At 48.8% G+C, this 20,000-nt stretch overlaps 1 protein-coding gene across 1 annotated transcript in view; it reads left to right on the top strand.

Moving 5' to 3' along the window:
- The window catches only part of LOC149430675 (uncharacterized), a 58,840-nt gene extending 42,177 nt beyond the window's left edge, over positions 1–16,663 (top strand). The window contains exons 6-10 of the mRNA XM_089666115.1: positions 1,494–1,577; positions 5,940–5,993; positions 7,690–7,761; positions 9,025–9,074; positions 14,191–16,663. Coding sequence (XP_089522241.1) covers positions 1,494–1,577; positions 5,940–5,993; positions 7,690–7,761; positions 9,025–9,056 — 242 coding nt within the window. The 3' untranslated portion in view covers positions 9,057–9,074; positions 14,191–16,663. The remainder of the gene's footprint in view (positions 1–1,493; positions 1,578–5,939; positions 5,994–7,689; positions 7,762–9,024; positions 9,075–14,190) is intronic.
- Positions 16,664–20,000: the final 3,337 nt, after the last annotated feature.

Here is a 20,000-nt window from a genome sequence, read left to right as displayed (position 1 = left end):
AAGCCAGACACCCCTGAATGATCCAGTCATTCATTTGTAGAATATGTGGAGGGACATTCAGCGCTTGTATCCAATTCCAGACAAATGATTCCTTTGTGTGGCTCCTTGTATGAACCGTGACCCGGCTATGATCATCCATCCACATCCAACAACAACATCCAACAACATCCAACAACACCCAACAACATCCAACAACAACATACAACAACAACATCCAACAACATCCAACAACACCCAACAACATCCAACAACATCCAACAACACCATCCAACAACTTCCAACAACACACAACAACATCCAACAACACCATCCAACAACATCCAACAACACCCAACAACATCCAACAACATCCAACAACACCATCCAACAACTTCCAACAACACACAACAACATCCAACAACACCCAACAACATCCAACAACACCCAACAACACCATCCAACAACTTCCAACAACATCATCCAAAAACATCAGCCAAGAACATCCAACAACATCCAACAACAACATCCAACAACAACAGCCAAGAACATCCAACAACAACATCCAACAACAACAGCCAGCAACATCCAACAACATCCAACAACAACAGCCAAGAACATCCAACAACAGCCAACAACATCCAACAACACCCAACAACAACACCCAACAACACTCAACAACAAAATCCAACATCACCCAACAACTACATCCAACAACACCCAACATTAACATCCAAAAACAACATCCAACAACACCCAACAACAACATCCAACACCCAACATTAACATCCAAAAACAACATCCAACAACACCCAACAACAACATCCAACAACAGCCAACAACACCATCCAACAACATCCAACAACAACAGCCAACAACATCCAACTACATCCAACAACATCCAACAACAACAGCCAACAACAACATCCAACTACATCCAACAACATCCAACAACATCCAACAACAACAGCCAACAACATCCAACGACATCCAACAACATCCAACAACAACAGCCAACAACATCCAACAACAACAGCCAACAACATCCAACAACACCCAACAACAACATCCAACAACATCCAACAACAACATCCAACAACATCCAACAACAACATCCAACGACATCCAACAACATCCAACAACAACAGCCAACAACATCCAACAACAACAGCCAACAACATCCAACAAGATCCAACAATAACATCCAACAACAACATCCAACAACACCCAACGACATCCAACAACACCCAACAACAACATCCAACGACATCCAACAACACCCAACAACAACATCCAACGACACCCAACAACAACATCCAACGACATCCAACAACACCCAACGACACCCAACAACACCCAACGACACCCAACAACAACAACCAACGACATCCAACGACATCCAACGACACCCAACGACATCCAATGACTCCCAATGACATCCAACGACACCCAACGACATCCAGCAACATCCAATGACACCCAACAACATCCAAAGCCTCTTCTGTTTTATCTTGCAGTGTCCAAGTTTTTGGGGGGATGCATCAACGCGTTTATGGCGAGCGGGGTCCTGTGCTGCGTTGGTTGTTGCTTCTGTTGTAAGCGTGAGTATTGATGGCTTCATTCTTTCATTTGAAGACTTTTGAAGAGCATATGTAGTAAAATATCCAAAGAGGAGCCTCGTTCAAAGAGTCTCCCAAGCACATTATGCTCAGATGGACAAGCTCACAACTTTATCGAGTTAATACACGGCATACACATGACAATCCACGATACAGTATATCCACATTGGGAGTAAAAGCCCAAGATGACCATAGATAAACCGTCAGCATTGAACTTGGATATTGTTGCCTAAGTGCCGGCCTTAACCATCAGTCCCGGGCAAGCATCTGACTGGCCAAAGGCCCCAGGAGGCATATGGCAGGTACCATTCATAGCAATATCCACCTGTGACTATCAGGAGGTGTAATGAACCAGGAGGTGTCACGATATGGCGAGAATAGGGGAGTTGTACCGAACACAAGGTCACCTAATTTTCCACAAAAGCCACCAGTCAGTAACAAAGGGTTGAAGTAATGGCGCCACACTACTGCTAAAAAAGGTCCAGATACAACTTCATTCCATGAAAGGGCAGGAGTACAACTCAAGACGCAGCTGAAAGGGATTTGTGCTTCTAATGACCACTGGTAGGTTTCGGTTTCCCGTTGAGCTCAAGAGACCGTGTTCTGGAAGGAAGAAATTCTCATGCGCACGCAAAGGTTTCCAGAAGACGATCTGAATCTTTATTCGTAGATTCTTCTTCTTATATTGTAACAAAGAAAACCATACAATAGGAATTCGCTGGATACTTGTCAAGGCTGTGAACGTGAGATTTCTCAGACCTTGAAATCAGTTACAAGTAACCAACAGTTATTTTCCCACAGAAGTATTTGACTTTTAACTATATCATAGCAGAAACAAATGCTGTTAATACAAAGAAATGATTGGTTAGTTTTCATGCCTTGAGCAGAACTAGATTTAAAAGAATACATGAATGCAGGCCTATAGCACGTAACTGACACACAACGATACATTTAATTATCTAAACAATATAAGATGAGAAAATGGAGGGCAATGGACATACATTTCCCTTCAGTAGCCAACGCATTTCCGCGGTTATTTCTGCTGAATTTGTTGTTGTATTCTGTCTCTCAGTGTTACACCGAACATTCGATTTTTAGACCGATCATTTCTGTGTGAGGGGCGAACATTCACCATCAGCCGGGGAGCAAATACGCATTTCCTGCACTGTATATTAAAATTGTTAAGCTGAATCTTTGAATACTTTAGTTAGAAAAACAAGAAAAGATCGTCCTCCTCCGTAGCGAGCTCTAGTATTGTGAACTCTGTTACGTTCCAGTCTGTGTGTGGCAGCGAGTGATACAGACGTTCTTTTCATAGGTCAGGACTGTGACAGTGGATGCTGCGAATGGATGCGGTTTTTTTTTTTTCAATTACAAATATGTAATAGCAGCTACTGCGCCTGTCAAGTGTTCATTAAAAAGTGAACCTTTCCCAGAGACGATCGATCTGTCTGCCGGTACTTTGTCCCAGAGCAGGAAAATCTGTGCACATGATGGGAGTGACAGTGTGACCACCAACAGAGCTGTGACAATGAACCGAGAGGGAGGGCAGGATACTGTCTTGGAGTCTGTGGGAAGTTCAAGATCGGTAACCCCCACGATCACTATCCGTTTAAAGCAGGCCATACACAGGTCGAATTCCAAATGATTTTTCGATTGAAAACATCATTCGTTCTGGTGCTGTCAATGATTTAGAAAATCTGTCATTTTTCACGCATTTTCCTGCATGTCAGTTAAACAAAATGGGGAGGAACCACGAAAATTGTCCAATGCCATCGCCACGCTAACAGAGCAAAAATTGGCCAATTATTCTTAGGTCCACTTTTCGAACGAAAAATCGTTCGAAAATCGACCCGTGTATGGCCGGCCTTAGGCGGTAGTCCAACATGGTGTCTTTCATAATTTCAGCTCAGTACAGATTGTCCTCAACTTTGTTATATTTATCTAACAGCGCTATTGACTGCCACACAAATCAAGAGTTCGTTCATCATTTTAAAATGTCGTGCCACTTGGTCGATGTGATTCTTGGGTGAAATCACGATGTGCGATGACCCTCCTCCTTGTGATGTGCGATGACCCTCCTCCTCGTGACGTGCGATGACCCTCATCCTCATGACGTGCGATGACCCTTGTCCTCCTGACATTCGATGACCCTCGTCCTCCTGACGTGCGATGACCGTCGTCCTCATGATGTGTGATGACCCTCATCCTCATGACGTGCGATGACCCTCGTCCTCATGACGTGCGATGACCCTCGTCCTCATGACGTGCAATGACCCTCGTCCTCACGATGTGCGATGACCCTCGTCCTCACGATGTGCGATGACCCTCGTCCTCATGATGTGCGATGACCGTCGTCCTCATGACGTGCGATGACCCTCGTCCTCATGATGTGTGATGACCCTCGTCCTCACGATGTGCGATGACCCTCCTTCTCATGTGCGATGACCCTCGTCCTCACGATGTGCGAAGACCCTTGTACTCATGACGTGCGATGACCCTCGTCCTCCTGACGTGCGATGACCCTCGTCCTCATGAAGTGCGATGACCCTCGTCCTCATGACGTGCGATGACCGTCGTCCTCATGACGTGCGATGACCCTCGTCCTCATGACGTGCAATGACCCTCGTCCTCACGATGTGCGATGACCCTCGTCCTCATGATGTGCGATGACCGTCGTCCTCATGACGTGCGATGACCCTCCTCCTTGTGATGTGCGATGACCCTCCTCCTCGTGACGTGCGATGACCCTCATCCTCATGACGTGCGATGACCCTTGTCCTCCTGACATTCGATGACCCTCGTCCTCCTGACGTGCGATGACCCTCGTCCTCATGAAGTGCGATGACCCTCGTCCTCATGACGTGCGATGACCGTCGTCCTCATGACGTGCGATGACCCTCGTCCTCATGACGTGCAATGACCCTCGTCCTCACGATGTGCGATGACCCTCGTCCTCATGATGTGCGATGACCGTCGTCCTCATGACGTGCGATGACCCTCGTCCTCATGATGTGTGATGACCCTCATCCTCATGACGTGCGATGACCCTCGTCCTCATGACGTGCGATGACCCTCGTCCTCATGACGTGCAATGACCCTCGTCCTCACGATGTGCGATGACCCTCGTCCTCACGATGTGCGATGACCCTCGTCCTCATGATGTGCGATGACCGTCGTCCTCATGACGTGCGATGACCCTCGTCCTCATGATGTGTGATGACCCTCGTCCTCACGATGTGCGATGACCCTCCTTCTCATGTGCGATGACCCTCGTCCTCACGATGTGCGAAGACCCTTGTACTCATGACGTGCGATGACCCTCGTCCTCCTGACGTGCGATGACCCTCGTCCTCCTGACGTGCGATGACCCTCGTCATTGTGACGTGCGATGACCCTCGTACTCATGACATGCGATGACCCTTGTCCTTGTCTTGTGCGATGACCCTCGTACTCGTGACATGCGATGACCCTCGTCCTCCTGACGTGCGATGACCCTCGTCCTCCTGACGTGCGATGACCCTCGTCCTCGTGATGTGCGATGACCCTCATCCTTGTGATGTGCGATTAACCTCGTCCTCATGACGTGCGATGACCCTCGTCCTCATGACGTGCGAAGACCCTCGTCCTCATGACGTGCGATGACCCTCGTCCTCATGATGTGCGATGACCCTCGTCCTCATGACGTGCGAAGACCCTCGTCCTCATGACGTGTGATGACCCTCGTCCTCATGACGTGCGATGACCCTTCTCCTCATGACATGCGATGACCCTCGTCCTCACGATCTGCGATGACCCTCGTCCTCATGACGTGCGATGACCCTCGTCCTCACGATCTGCGATGACCCTCATCCTCGTGATGTGCGATTAACCTCATCCTTATGGCGTGCGATGACCCTCGTCCTCGTGATGTGCGATGACCCTCGTCCTCATGACGTGTGATGACCCTCGTCCTCATGACGTGTGATGACCCTCGTCCTCATGATGTGCGATGACCCTCGTCCTCATGACGTGTGATGACCCTCGTCCTCATGACGTGTGATGACCCTCGTCCTCATGACGTGCGATGACCCTCGTCCTCATGATGTGCGATGACCCTCGTCCTCATGACGTGTGATGACCCTTGTCCTCATGATGTGCGATGACCCTCGTCCTCATGATGTGCGATGACCCTCGTCCTCATGACGTGTGATGACCCTCGTCCTCACGATGTGCGAAGACCCTCGTCCAGCTGATACCGTCGATTATTACACATCGCTGTACAGGAAATCATCTCCATAGATCGTCCTCCAGGACCGTCTGACAGACACTAATTGTCCTCAATTTTATCCTTCTGTCTTATAGGAAACTGGAAGAAAGGAGTCAGTAACCTTGTGGGTGCCGTCCTCCCCTTCATTGGTGAGACCCTTCGTCTTCCTTCTTTCTTCATCTACTATATTCTTCTTCTTTGTCTTCTTCCTCCTTTCTTCCTTTCTTTCTTCCTTCTTTTTCTTCCTTTTTTCTTTCTTCTTCATCCTCATCTTCTTCCTTCTATCTTCGTATTCCTTTTTATCTTTCTTCCTCCTCCTCTTCTTCTTTTTTTCTTCCTCTTCTTCCGTTTTTTCTTTCTTTCTTTCTTTCTTTCTTTCTTTTTCTTTCTTTCTTTCTTTCTTTCTTTCTTTCTTTCTTTCTTTCTTTCTTTCTTTCGTGTCAGTGGGAGGAATAGTGGGGCACTATTCCTCCCACTGACACCAATGATGGGGCACTATTCCTCCCACTGACACCAATGATGGGGCACTATTCCTCCCACTGACACCAATGATGGGGCACTATTCCTCCCACTGACACCAATGATGGGGCACTATTCCTCCCACTGACACCAATGATGGGACACTATTCCTCCCACTGACACCAATGATGGGGTACTATTCCTCCCACTGACACCAATGATGGGGCACTATTCCTCCCACTGACACCAATGATGGGGCACTATTCCTCCCACTGACACCAATGATGGGGCACTATTCCTCCCACTGACACCAATGATGGGGCACTATTCCTCCCACTGACACCAATGATGGGGCACTATTCCTCCCACTGACACCAATGATGGGGCACTATTCCTCCCACTGATACCAATGATGGGGCACTATTCCTCCCACTGACATCAGTGATGGGGCACTATTCCTCCCACTGACACCAATGATGGGGCACTATTCCTCCCACTGACACCAATGATGGGGCACTATTCCTCCCACTGACATCAGTGATGGGGCACTATTCCTCCCACTGACACCAATGATGGGGCACTATTCCTCCCACTGACACCAATGATGGGGCACTATTCCTCCCACTGACATCAGTGATGGGGCACTATTCCTCCCACTGACACCAATGATGGGGCACTATTCCTCCCACTGACACCAATGATGGGGCACTATTCCTCCCACTAACACCAATGATGGGGCACTATTCCTCCCACTGACACCAATGATGGGGCACTATTCCTCCCACTAACACCAATGATGGGGCACTATTCCTCCCACTGACACCAATGGTAAGTCTCACTGGGGCCAATGTGAGACTTACTGTGATCATTACTTTATGTTATCTAAACCTTAGAATACTTGTCATGGGCATACTTTCCCTCGGGCAGTGTGTCAAGGATTCATTGTGGGTAAAGTATAATGATGACATAGTATTATTATTAATATTATTATTGTTGTACAGGAATTATATCTGGCATTTTTTGCTGGCTGATAGGTAAAAAAAGAGTGGGAAATTTGAGTGATCTCCCATCCTGCAGCTTCAGGCCAAATGACCCTAAAGGTTCCATTGTGACACCGATACATTGTGCAATCCAAGCACAGGGCGTATACAAAGGCCTCCTGTATGACACCATCATTACAAGTCCTGCAGAACAGATCGGTGACAGGTCCTCTTTAGTATCTTCCATGGTTCCTCTGCACAATCGTCATGGCAAAGCATTCTGTCTGATTGGTCCATATAACTCGATAGGACCGCGGGGCGCATGCTGGAAGATCTCTCCTGTGATTGGCTGCTGGAAATGTTATTATCACCCATTCTCTGACATTTCATCTTTATATTCTTCCAGAAAAACACTTCGGAGGGGCGGAGGATCCCGAGAAAGGGGAGCGCCTGAGTACAATGGAGGAGAAAGCAGAAGGTGAGTGGGACAAGGGGGCGGGACAATGGGGGGGGGCAGGAGGGGGTGGGCAGCAGGGGCAGGACAAGAGGGTGGGCAGGAGGGGCGACTGCCCTGGGGGCTGTGATATCAGGTGAGGTGGGGGGCACCACAAGGACATTGGGGGGAAGAGTAGGGGGTAAGAATGCCTCCGCTCTATACACTGTGCTGTACATTATATACTTCACACTCCTCCACTCTGTACACTGTGCTGTACATTATATACTCCACACTCCTCCGCTCTATACACTGTGCTGTACATTATATACTCCACACTCCTCCACTCTGTACACTGTGCTGTACATTATATACTTCACACTCCTCCACTCTATACACTGTGCTGTACATTATATACTTCACACTCCTCCACTCTAAACACTGTGCTGTACATTATATACTTCACACTTTTCCACTCTGTACACTGTGCTGTACATTATATACTCCACACTCCTCCACTCTGTACACTGTGCTGTACATTATATACTCCACACTCCTCCACTCTGTACACTGTGCTGTACATTATATACTCCACACTCCTCCACTCTGTACACTGTGCTGTACATTATATACTCCACACTCCTCCGCTCTATACACTGTGCTGTACATTATATACTCCACACTCCTCCACTCTGTACACTGTGCTGTACATTATATACTTCACACTCCTCCACTCTATACACTGTGCTGTACATTATATACTTCACACTCCTCCACTCTATACACTGTGCTGTACATTATATACTTCACACTCCTCCACTCTATACACTGTGCTGTACATTATATACTTCACACTCCTCCGCTCTATACACTGTGCTGTACATTATATACGTCACACTCCTCCGCTCTATACACTGTGCTGTACATTATATACTTCACACTCCTCCACTCTATACACTGTGCTGTACATTATATACTTCACACTTTTCCACTCTGTACACGGTGCTGTACATTATATACTCCACACTCCTCCACTCTGTACACTGTGCTGTACATTATATACTTCACACTCCTCTGCTCTATACACTGTGCTGCATCTTATATGCTGCTGGATACTTTGCTGTATAGAACGAGCTGTACAATATAGCCCCTCCTCCTCCCCCACCTATAACCCCTCCCCCTCCTCCACCACCTCCAGCTCACCAATCAGCAGGTTTTGTTGCTCCTTTTTACCCCCCTGCTGGTAAGTTGCGGTATGACGTCTCGGCACACAGAGCTCCCCACTAACACATCTTCTTTCTCTCGTAGGAGGAGACAAGGATGATGTGGAGAAGGAGTAGACGGTCCATGCCCAGAAGGTGAGTCCTGGGGAGAGGCGGGATATTGGGGAGCCCTCATGAAATGCCTTGCTGCCTTATCCTCCCTTTCTGAGAACCTGATTGGCCGCCCTGTGGCAGCACAGACCTTCTGGAACCGTTCCCTCCTCAGACACTTTCATGAATGAAACCAGCTGGGAGGCGGATGGATCTCAACGGGTTCAAATTCTTGGAGGAGCCTACAAAACAATGTCCGTGAGGCCATCTGACCCTTCCCAGCTTTCGGTATACTGGTTTCCAGTCATGGGTTCTAGATGGTGCTGGGAGCAACCGAATTGTCTTGAATTGCCCCGCCCCCTCACCAATAGACATTCATCCCTTCCCGCATATTCCAAACAAGCAGTAAATAGGCTACAAAAGAAGCCCTCACTGACCTCTGAAGCTGCAGGAACCCTGGAGTAAGTCCTTCAGATTGACAACAGAAGCAGTGGAGATGCCAACGTCTGGTTTCAGTGACGGGCTTTCCTCTTCCCATGCGCCTGATCTGAGATTCTAATTGGCCGCCCTGTGGCAGCACAGACCTTCTGAAACAGATCCCACCAAAGGCACTTTCAGGAATGAAACCAGCTGGGAGACAGATGTATCTCAACCGCCGGTTAAAATTCTTGGAGGAGCCTACAAAATAAAATCCTTCCCAGCTTTTGGTATACTGCTTTACATTCATGGCTTCTAGTTGGTGCTGTGAGCTACACGGGGGAAGGAAGTTGGGCAGTAATGGAATCCTGGAAATTGTTTGTAAGGCTGATCTGAGATTCTAATTGGCCGCCCTGTGGCAGCACGGACCTTCTGGAACAGTTCCTTCCACAGGCACTTTCATGAATGAAACCAGCTGGGAAACGGATGTATCTCAACCTGTTAAAATTGTTGGAGGAGCCTACAAAACAATGTCCGTGAGGACATCAAACCCTTCCCAGCTTTCGGTATACTGGTTTCCAGTCATGGGTTCTAGATGGTGCTGGGAGCTACACGGGGGGGAGAGGAAGTTGAGCAGTAATGGAATCCTGGAAATTGTTTGTAAGGCTGGTCTACAGCCTAGCCACATGTCTATTTTAAGGTTCCCATTACTGCTCAACTTCCTCTCCCCCCCCCGCCGTGTAGCTCCCAGCAGCATCTAGAAGCCATGACTGGAAACCAGTATACCGAAAGCTGGGAAGGGCTAGTCGTTGTTTGACATGTGTTGCACCCTTCCACATGCACCTTGCTACAAAGGCCAGTTATAGGTCGGGTTGGTTGTCGTTTGTTCGTAAGGCTGGTCTCCAGCCTAGCCACATGTCTAACGACACCCACTCCAACCTAGAACTGGCCTTTGCAGCAAGGTGCACGTGGAAGGGTGCAACACATGTCAAACAACGACTAACCCTTCCCAGCTTTCGGTGTACTGATTTCCAGTCATGGCTTCTAGATGCTGTTGGGAGCTACACGGGGGAGAGGAAGTTGGGCAGTAATGAAATCCTTGAGCGCGTGGAAGGGAATTGTCCCGTCCCCTCACCAATAGACATTCAGCCCTTCCAGAATATTCCAAACAAGCAGTAAATAGGCTACAAAAGAAGCCCTCACTGACCTCTTTAGCTTCAGGAACTCTGGAGTAATTCCTGCAAATTGACAACGGAAGCAGTGGAGATGCCAACCTCTGGTTTCAGTGACGGGCTTTCCTCTTCCTGTGCTCCTGATCTGAGATTCTAATTGGCCGCCCTGTGGCAGCACAGACCTTCTGGAACAGTTCCCACCACAGTCACTTTCATGAATGAAACCAGCTGGGAGACAGATGTATCTCAACCGGTTAAAATTCTTGGAGGAGCCTACAAAACAATATCCGTGAGGCCATCAAACCCTTCCCAGCTTTCGGTATACTGGTTTCCAGTCATGGCTTCTAGATGGTGCTGGGAGCTACATGGGGGGGGGGAGGGGAAGTTGGGCAGCAATGGAATCCTGGAAATAGACATGTGTCTAGGCTGTAGACCAGCCTTACGAACAAACGACAACCAACCCGACCTATAACTGGCCTTTGCAGCAAGGTGCACGTGGAAGGGTACAACGCATGTCAAACAACGACTAACCCTTCCCAGCTTTCGGTATACTGGTTTCCAGTCATGGCTTCTAGATGCTGTTGGGAGCTACACGGGGGAGAGGAAGTTGGGCAGTAATGGAATCCTTGAGCACGTGGAAGGGCAAACAATGACAAAGAAAAGATTCCAGCTCGACTTACCAACCAGCCTGAAACCAACCGAATTGTCCCGTCCCCTCACCAATAGACATTCAGCCCTTCCAGAATATTCCAAACAAGCAGTAAATAGGCTACAAAAGAAGCCCTCACTGACCTCTGCAGCTGCAGGAACCCTGGAGTAATTCCTTCAAATGGACAACAGAAGCAGTGGAGATGCCAACGTCTGGTTTCAGTGATGGGCTTTCCTCTTCCCATACGCCTGATCTGAGATTCTAATTGGCCGCCCTGTGGCAGCACAGACCTTCTGGAACAGTTCCATCCACAGGCACTCTCATGAATGAAACCAGCTGGGAGACGGATGGATCTCAACCGGTTCAAATTCTTGAAGGAGCCTACAAAATAAAATCCTTTCCAGCTTTTGGTATACTGGTTTCCATTCATGGCTTCTAGTTGGTGCTGTGAGCTACACGGGGGAAGGAAGTTGGGCAGTAATGGAATCCTGGAAATTGTTTGTAAGGCTGATCTGAGATTCTAATTGGCCGCCGTGTGGCAGCACGGACCTTCTGAAACAGTTCCTTCCACAGGCACTTTCATGAATGATACCAGCTGGGAGACGGATGTATCTCAACCTGTTAAAATTGTTGGAGGAGCCTACAAAACAATGTCCGTGAGGACATCAAACCCTTCCCAGCTTTCGGTATACTGGTTTCCAGTCATGGGTTCCAAACAAGCAGTAAATAGGCTACAAAAGAAGCCCTCACTGACCTCTGCAGCTGCAGGAACCCTGGAGTCATTCCTTCAAATTGACAACAGAAGCAGTGGAGATGCCAACGTCTGGTTTCAGTGACGGGCTTTCCTCTTCCCATGCGCCTGATCTGAGATTCCAGTTGGCCACCCTGTGGCAGCACAGACCTTCTGAAACAGTTCCCACCACAGTCACTTTCATGAATGAAACCAGCTGGGAGATAGATGTATCTCAACCGGTTAAAATTCTTGGAGGAGCCTACAAAACAATATCCGTGAGGCCATCAAACCCTTCCCAGCTTTCGGTATACTGGTTTCCAGTCATGGGTTCTAGATGGTGCTGGGAGCTACATGGGGGGAGGGGAAGTTGGGCAGCAATGGAATCCTGGAAATAGACATGTGTCTAGGCTGTAGACCAGCCTTACGAACAAACGACAACCACCCGACCTATAATGTGTCCTTTACTGTATTGATACTGTGTTCCTCACGGTGGACATGTTGTCCAAGTGGTGAGGCAAGGAAAGAGCGATGAAGAGCTCATGCACTACAGAGAGGTCCAGAATAGAGAGATGGTTCAGGCCACCTATGAAGCAGCAGGGACCAGACAACCAGGGGTGAAGGTGACCAGATCCGGCTACTTTCCCATTAGAAAATGTTGAGTTCCTACTTGAGAGATCTAGAGGGAGTAGCAGATGGGTGACATGCTGTCCAAGTGGTGAAGCAAAGATAATGCGATGAGGAGCCCATGGACTACAGAGAGGTTCAGAGTCAGGGCCACCTATGAAGCAGCAGGGACCAGATAACCAGGGGTGAAGGTGACCAGATCTTGCTACCTTCCCATTAGAGAATGTTGAGTTCCTCCTCAGGAGCTCTAGAGGGAGCAGCAGATGGTTGACATGCTGTCCAAGTGGAGAGGCAAGGATAGAGTGATGAGGAGCCCATGGACTACAGAGAGGTCCAGCTGGCCACCTATGAAGCAGCAGGGACCAGATAACCAGGGGTGAAGGTGACCAGAACTTGCTACCTTCCCATTAGAGAATGTTCAGCTCCTCAGGAGATCTAGAGAGAGCAGCAGATGGGTGACATGCTGTCCATGTGGTGAGGCATTCCCTGCTGGTGCGCCCAGTGAAGGCCAAGCCCTCAGCTACACTTTCTGATTCCCAGCTTGGCCAGGAGGTTCCTCCCAATGCGGGACACTGGAAGCCAGGGTGAAGATTCCAAACTGCACCCCCTCCCCCAAGGGGAAGTAGTGGGCGGGGCTAACATCAGTGGGGCAGCCCCAAAATGGTAGTGGCTTACGCTAAGATAGTGGTGGCACACCACAGAGAACGGAACAGTTTAATATACAAATATGGGGCTAACAGGGGCCCCAAGTAGTGTGAAAAAAATGTCCCTGCCTTGGTAGTGTCAATAGAAGGAAAACAAATAACCACGTGCCAGTGGTGTCACTGGGAGTTAAAAAAAATGTTCCTTTGTCAGTGATGTTGCTAGATGGAAAAAAATTCCCCTACATTGGTAGTGTCAGAGGCAACATAAAAGATCCCTGTGTTGGTGGTGTCACTGGAAGGAAAATGTCCTTGTGTTAGTGGTGTCACTAGAAGGAAAATGTCCCTGTGTTAGTGGTGTCACTGGAAGGAAAATGTCCTTGTGTTAGTGGTGTCACTAGAAGGAAAATGTCCCTGTGTTAGTGGTGTCACTGGAAGGAAAAATGTCCCTGTGTTAGTGGTGTCACTGGAAGGAAAAATGCCCCTGTGTTAGTGGTGTCACTGGAAGGAAAAATGCCCCTGTGTTAGTGGTGTCACTGGAAGGAAAAATGCCCCTGTGTTAGTGGTGTCACTGGAAGGAAAATGTCCCTGTGTTAGTGGTGTCACTGGAAGGAAAATGTCCCTGTGTTAGTAGTGTCACTGGAAGGAAAATGTCCCCGTGTTAGTGGTGTCACTGGATGGAAAAATGTCCCTGGGTTAGTGATGTCACTGGAAGGAAATAGGGGAACCCCCCCCCCCCCCCGTGCTGGTGTACCAGCACCCCTCACCCATATAATAACATTGTGTCCAGGGCACGTGCCTTCCTGCCCCCATGTCCTAGCCCCATTTCCTAGCCCCACCCCTCTAGCCCCACCCCCTAGCCCCACATTTCTCTGATAATTGCTGCCTGTGTGAACAATAATTTTTCTCTTTTGTGTCTCCTCAGCGATGTGACAGAAACAACCTCATTTCACAGTCTGGAGCTTGAAGGATGACCCCCCCCCCCCGATATGATGAGTCGGTGGATATGTACCACTCCAGCATCTTCTCCATATTCCTGGACTGTGAATCACTTCCCAACATTCTGCTGCCAAATGCAGAGGCTGAACCCCCCGAGAACCTGGACCATGGCTTCACCCTTCCACCATGACACACCCCTCCATCTTCTCCCTGTATATATCTCCTCCCTATATACCTTCTCCCTGTATACTGGATATCCCTCAATGAACCTTCCCTCCTTACCTCCATCAACGAGCCCCCACCTCCATCAATGAACCTTCTCTCCCCACCTCCATCAATGAGCCTTCCCTCCTCTCCTCCATCAATGAGCATTCCCTCTTCTCCTCCATCAATGAACCTTCCCTCCCCACCTCCTTCAGTGAGCCTTCCCCCCACTTCTATCAATGAGCCTTCCCTTCCCACCTCCATCAATGAACCTTCCCTCCCCACCTCCATAAATGAGCCTTCCTTCCCCACCTCCATCAATGAACCTTCCCTCCCCACCTCCATAAATGAGCCTTCCTTCCCCACCTCCATCAATGAACCTTCCCTCCCTACCTCCAGGAATAAGCCTTCCCTCCCCACCTCCATCAATCAGCCTTAGTTCCCCACCTCCATCAATGTGCCTTTCCTCCCTCCATCAATGAGCCTTCCCTCCCTTCATCAATGAGCCTTCCCTCCCTCCATCAATGTGCCTTCCCTCCCTCCATCAATGAGCCTTCCCTCCCTCCATCAATGTGCCTTCCCTCCCTCCATCAATGAGCCTTAGCCCCCCTACTGTCACCAGTAGGCTGGTTCTCCTTCCTTGGACCACTTTTGGTCAGTACCTGCCATTGCCAGAAGGTTTGCTGTGTCTCCAGCACAGTCTCAAGAGCAGGAGATTCCAGGAGACAAGAGCATGGAGGAGATTCCAGGAGACGAGAGCATGGAGGAGATTCCAGGAGACGAGAGCATGGAGAAGATTCCAGGAGACGAGAGCATGGAGGAGATTCCAGGAGACAAGAGCATGGAGGAGATTCCAGGAGACAAGAGCATGGAGGAGATTCCAGGAGACGAGAGCATGGAGGAGATTCCAGGAGACAAGAGCATGGAGGAGATTCCAGGAGACGAGAGCATGGAGGAGATTCCAGGAGGCAGGCAGTTCCTCTAGGAGGGCTGGACAGGGCCGTAGAAGGTCCTTAACCCATCAGCAGGACCGGTATCTGTTCCTTTGTGAAGGAGGAACAGGATGAGCTCTGCCAGAGCCCTACAAAATGACCCCCAGCAGGCCACTGGTGTGAATGTCTCTGACCAAACAATCAGAAACAGACTTCATGAGGGTGGCCTGAGGGCCCAACATCCTCTAGTGGGCCCTGTGATCACTGCCCGGCACCATAGAGCTGGATTGGCATTTGCCATTGAACCCCAGAATTGTCAGGTCCACCACTGGCACCCTGTGCTTTTCACAGATGAGAGCAGGTTCCCCCTGAGCACATGTGACAGACGTGAAAGGGTCTGGAGAAGCCGTGAAGAACGTTCTGCTGCCTGTAACATGGTTCAGTATGACCGTTGTGGTGGTGGGTCAGTGATGGTCTGGGGGGGCATATCCATGGAGGGACACACAGACCTCTACAGGCTAGACAATGGCACCCTGACTGCCATTAGGTATGGGGATGAAATCCTTGGACCCATTGTCAGACCCTACAATGGTGCAGTGGGTCCTGGGTTCCTCCTGGTGCGGTGGGTCCTGGGTTCCTCCTGGTGCAGTCTGTCTTGTAGGTCAATCATTTCCATCCAATGATGGGGCGTCCTTACGTTCCTCACCCATCCCCCGTTCATGTCAGTATAGAGATCCAGCAGGAGATTCCTCCCCATTGAGATCTGATGGGTTGTCAAAGTCTTTAAATTTCTTGAGCCGAGTATATTATCCCCCTACATACAGTATAGCCTACTACACTCTATAATTCCTCATCTTGATTTCCCTTTAAATATGTCCCCCTCTATACCTCATCCCTCATATCCCCTCCCCCATCACTCCCTGCATATAGTCCCCTCTATACCTCATCCCTCATATCCCCTCCCCCATCACCCCCTGCCTATAGTCCCCTCTATACCTCATCCCTCATATCCCCTCCCCCATCACCCCCTGCCTATAGTCCCCTATATACCCCTCCCCTCGTATCTCCATATAGTCCCCTATATACTATAGTCCCCCCTCCTTACCACTCGTCATTTTTTTTACACTTTTTTGTTACATTGTTACGATTTTGGATTTTCAGACGGCCGCTTGCGCTCCATCTGGGGTCGCTCTGCCTGGAGTGGATTCTGGTAAACTCTATTAGAAATAAACTGATGTTTTATATCCTTTTTTTGTTTTTTTTTTGTTTTGTTTTATGTTGCAAATAATTATTATGAAATAAAAAATGATTAAAATAAATAAATCCCGGCACCTTTATTCTGAAAAAAAGTGTGAATTCTGAGTTCCGACCGGCTAAGACCGGCGTTTATTTTCTTCAAATGGGTTTTACATTCCCGTACGGGTCAACAGAGAAGCAAAACCCGCTGGAGGCGGGTCAGAGGGAGGTCAGCTGCAGGTCAAATGCGCCCGCCGAGAGTCTCAAACGGATGCCATTGACATTTTTTTTACAGCGGCGTTGAACCCAAAACTGGAAGTGCGGTCACACCCGGTGCGATTTGGGAGTTGAAATCGCATCTAATGAATGTGAATGTCGGCGTCTTCGCACGTGCGATTTGCTGCGGCGCGATTTCTAAAGTGATTCTTGAGTGACTTTTTCTGCAGTTTTCCCCATAGCAGATTAACACCGCAGAGGTCCTCAGCCAATGTCCAGGTGCAGAAGAGTTCATGCATGGAGTCCGCGCTATGGTGCTAAGTGAGTGCCTGAGGTTGGGGTAGCCTCTTGCAGTAGGGAGCTGCCGTTGGCGCTCTCTCCATGAGTGGTCCACCTCCCATAGCAATGGGACCAGATTAACACCACAGAGGTCCTCAGCCTATGCCCAGGTACAGAAGAGTTCACGCCTGGTCCGGAGTCCGCGCTATGGTGCTAAGTGAGTGCCTGAGGTTGGGTAGCCTCTTGCAGTAGGGAGCTGCCGTTGGTGCTCTCTCCATGCGTGGTCCACCTCCTATAGCAATGGGAGCAGATTCAGGCTGCAGAGGTCCTCAGCCTATGCCCAGGTACAGAAGAGTTCACGCATGGAGTCTGCGCTATGTGCACAGCGGGACCCCATACCATTACTGTAGCAGTGATACGCTGGATAGGTGGATGCGGACAAGTCTCAGCATGTCCTTTCTAGATACCAACTACTGAGAAGGTGTACATTGTCACGGGGACCCGAGAGTTGACTGTCCATCTCTAAAAACAGAAGGTCCACCTTAAGGTCGAGTATTACCCCCATGGCAGCCTCAGCCTTGTCCCAGGGCACTGAAGAAAATGGCACAAGAGCAAAGGTACCCCAAGTGTAGTAAAGTGATCCAGTTACAGGTGTTGGTTGGCGCTCTCTCCATGCGTGGTCCACCTCTCATAGCAATGGGAGCAGATTAAGGCCGCAGAGGTCCTCAGCCTATGCCCAGGTACAGAAGAGTTCATGCATGGAGTCCACGCTATGTTGTTAAGCGAGTGCATGAGGTGGAATAGTCTCTTGCAGTAGGGAGCTGCCGTTGGCACTCTCTCCATGAGTGGTCCACCTCCCATAGCAATAGGAGCAGATTAACACCGCAGAGGTCCTCAGCCTATGCCCAGGTGCAGAAGAGTTCATGCATGGAGTCCGCGATATGTACCCCAAGAGTAGTAAAGGGATCCAGTTACAGGTGCTGTTGGCTCTCTCTCCATGCGTGGTCCACCTCCTATAGCAATGGGAGCAGATTCAGGCCGCAGAGGTCCTCAGCCTATGCCCAGGTACAGAAGAGTTCACGCATGGAGTCCGCGCTATGTGCACAGCGGGACCCCATACCATTACTGTAGCAGTGATACGCTGGACAGGTGGATGCGGACAAGTCTCAGCATGTCCTTCCTAGATGCCAACTATTGAGAAGATGTACACTGTCACGGGGACCCGAGAGTTGACTGTCCATCTCTAAAAACAGAAGGTCCGCCTTAAGGTCAAGTATTACCCCCATGGCAGCCTCAGCCTTGTCCCAGGGCACCAAAGAAAACGGCACAAGAGCAAAAGGTACCCCGAGTGTAGTAAAGTGATCCAGTTACAGGTGCCTAGCATTGCCCAGAAGAACCCTCCCCAAGGTAGGACTCTCATGTGACCCTTGCTTGGCGACTAACTAGGAGGGAAACATGTAGGACATGACGACCACCACACTGCCCTACCCTGCCTGCTCTGATGTGTGGTCTGTATCCTGGACATCCATGTCCGCTGCTAGCCCTCACCTATTCCTGTCCACAGTTAACTCATGGTTATTGGAGGTGGTTGGAGGTGGTTGGAGGTGGTTGGAGGTGATTGGAGGTAGATGGAGGTGGATAGAGGTGGTTGGAGGTGGTTAGAGGTGGTAGGAGGTGGTTGGAGGTGATTGGAGGTGGATGGAGGTGGTTGGAGGTGATTGGAGGTGGATGGAGGTGGTTGGAGGTGGTTGGAGGTGGATGGAGGTGATTGGAGGTGGATGGAGGTGGTTGGAGGTGGATGGAGGTGGTTGGAGGTGGTAGGAGGTGGATGGAGGTGGTTGGAGGTGGTTGAAGGTGGATGGAGGTGGTTGGAGGTGGTTGGAGGTGGATGGAGGTGGTTGGAGTTGAAGAGCGTGCCATGACTTGGTAACTATGGTAAGAACTCCTTGGCTGGTTGTCCTGGCTGGTTGTCCTGGCTGGTTGTCCTGGCTGGTGCCGGAAGTATCTCAGAGGAGGGTGCAGCTCCTTGGATATATTTTACTAGAGAAGAAGAACTTGCCCTTCCCCATCCCCTCCCCCTTGGAGAAAAGTTGTCTGATTGGCTGAGACTCTCGTAGAGTTGTTGGTCGCTCATATCAGCGCACTTCTCAGTGGGTTTTCAATCATTCTGACGATCGTTCCATTCCCCAAAGTCGCCGGGCTTCTACATGTCTGTATGGAGTTTCAATGGACCCGGACCATTGGGAAGGGCACAGCTAGTGCTGGGCTTTCTCTTTGCCCAGCTCCCCGGGGTCACGGTGGCCCCCTGTACTAGACACGTGCAGTCTGTTTCATTCCGAATCCAAATTCGGAACGAATTTTACGTTATTCGGAGATTGGGATGTAACCAAATTACAATAGCAACAAATTCAAACGGATATGAAATAACGAAAAGAAATTCGGCTGATATTCGAATCGATTCGAAAAACAATTCGAAAAACAATTTGAATTTGAAAACAAGGATAGAATAAAATAGAGCAGAAAATAAAGAAATAGAAAATAAAAGAATAGAATAGAAAAGAATAGAACAGTAAAATAGAACAAAATAGAATAGAAAAATAAAGGAATAGAAAAGAACAGAAGCCATTAGAATAGAAAAGATTAGAATAAAAAAATCAAAGACTAGAATACAAAATAATAGGGAAAAATAGAACAGAAAATAAAGGAACAGAATAGAATCAATTAGAATAGAATAGAAAAGATTAGAATAGAATTGAGAATTAAGGAATAGAATAGAATGGAATAGAATAGAATAAAATAAAATAGAAAAAATATAACTGCCTTCCAAAATTAGAATTTTTAATAGAGTGAATTTGAATTTGAACAGAATCCATTAGAATAGAATGTAAAATAATAGAAAAGATTAGAATAGAAAATCAAAGAATAGAAT

The sequence above is a fragment of the Staurois parvus genome, unplaced genomic scaffold (assembly GCF_062004578.1).
Source record: "Staurois parvus isolate SC_StPar_1 unplaced genomic scaffold, SC_StPar_1.0 ptg002535l, whole genome shotgun sequence".
Lineage (NCBI taxonomy): Eukaryota > Metazoa > Chordata > Amphibia > Anura > Ranidae > Staurois > Staurois parvus.
This window is presented reverse-complemented; position numbering and strand designations above follow the sequence as displayed.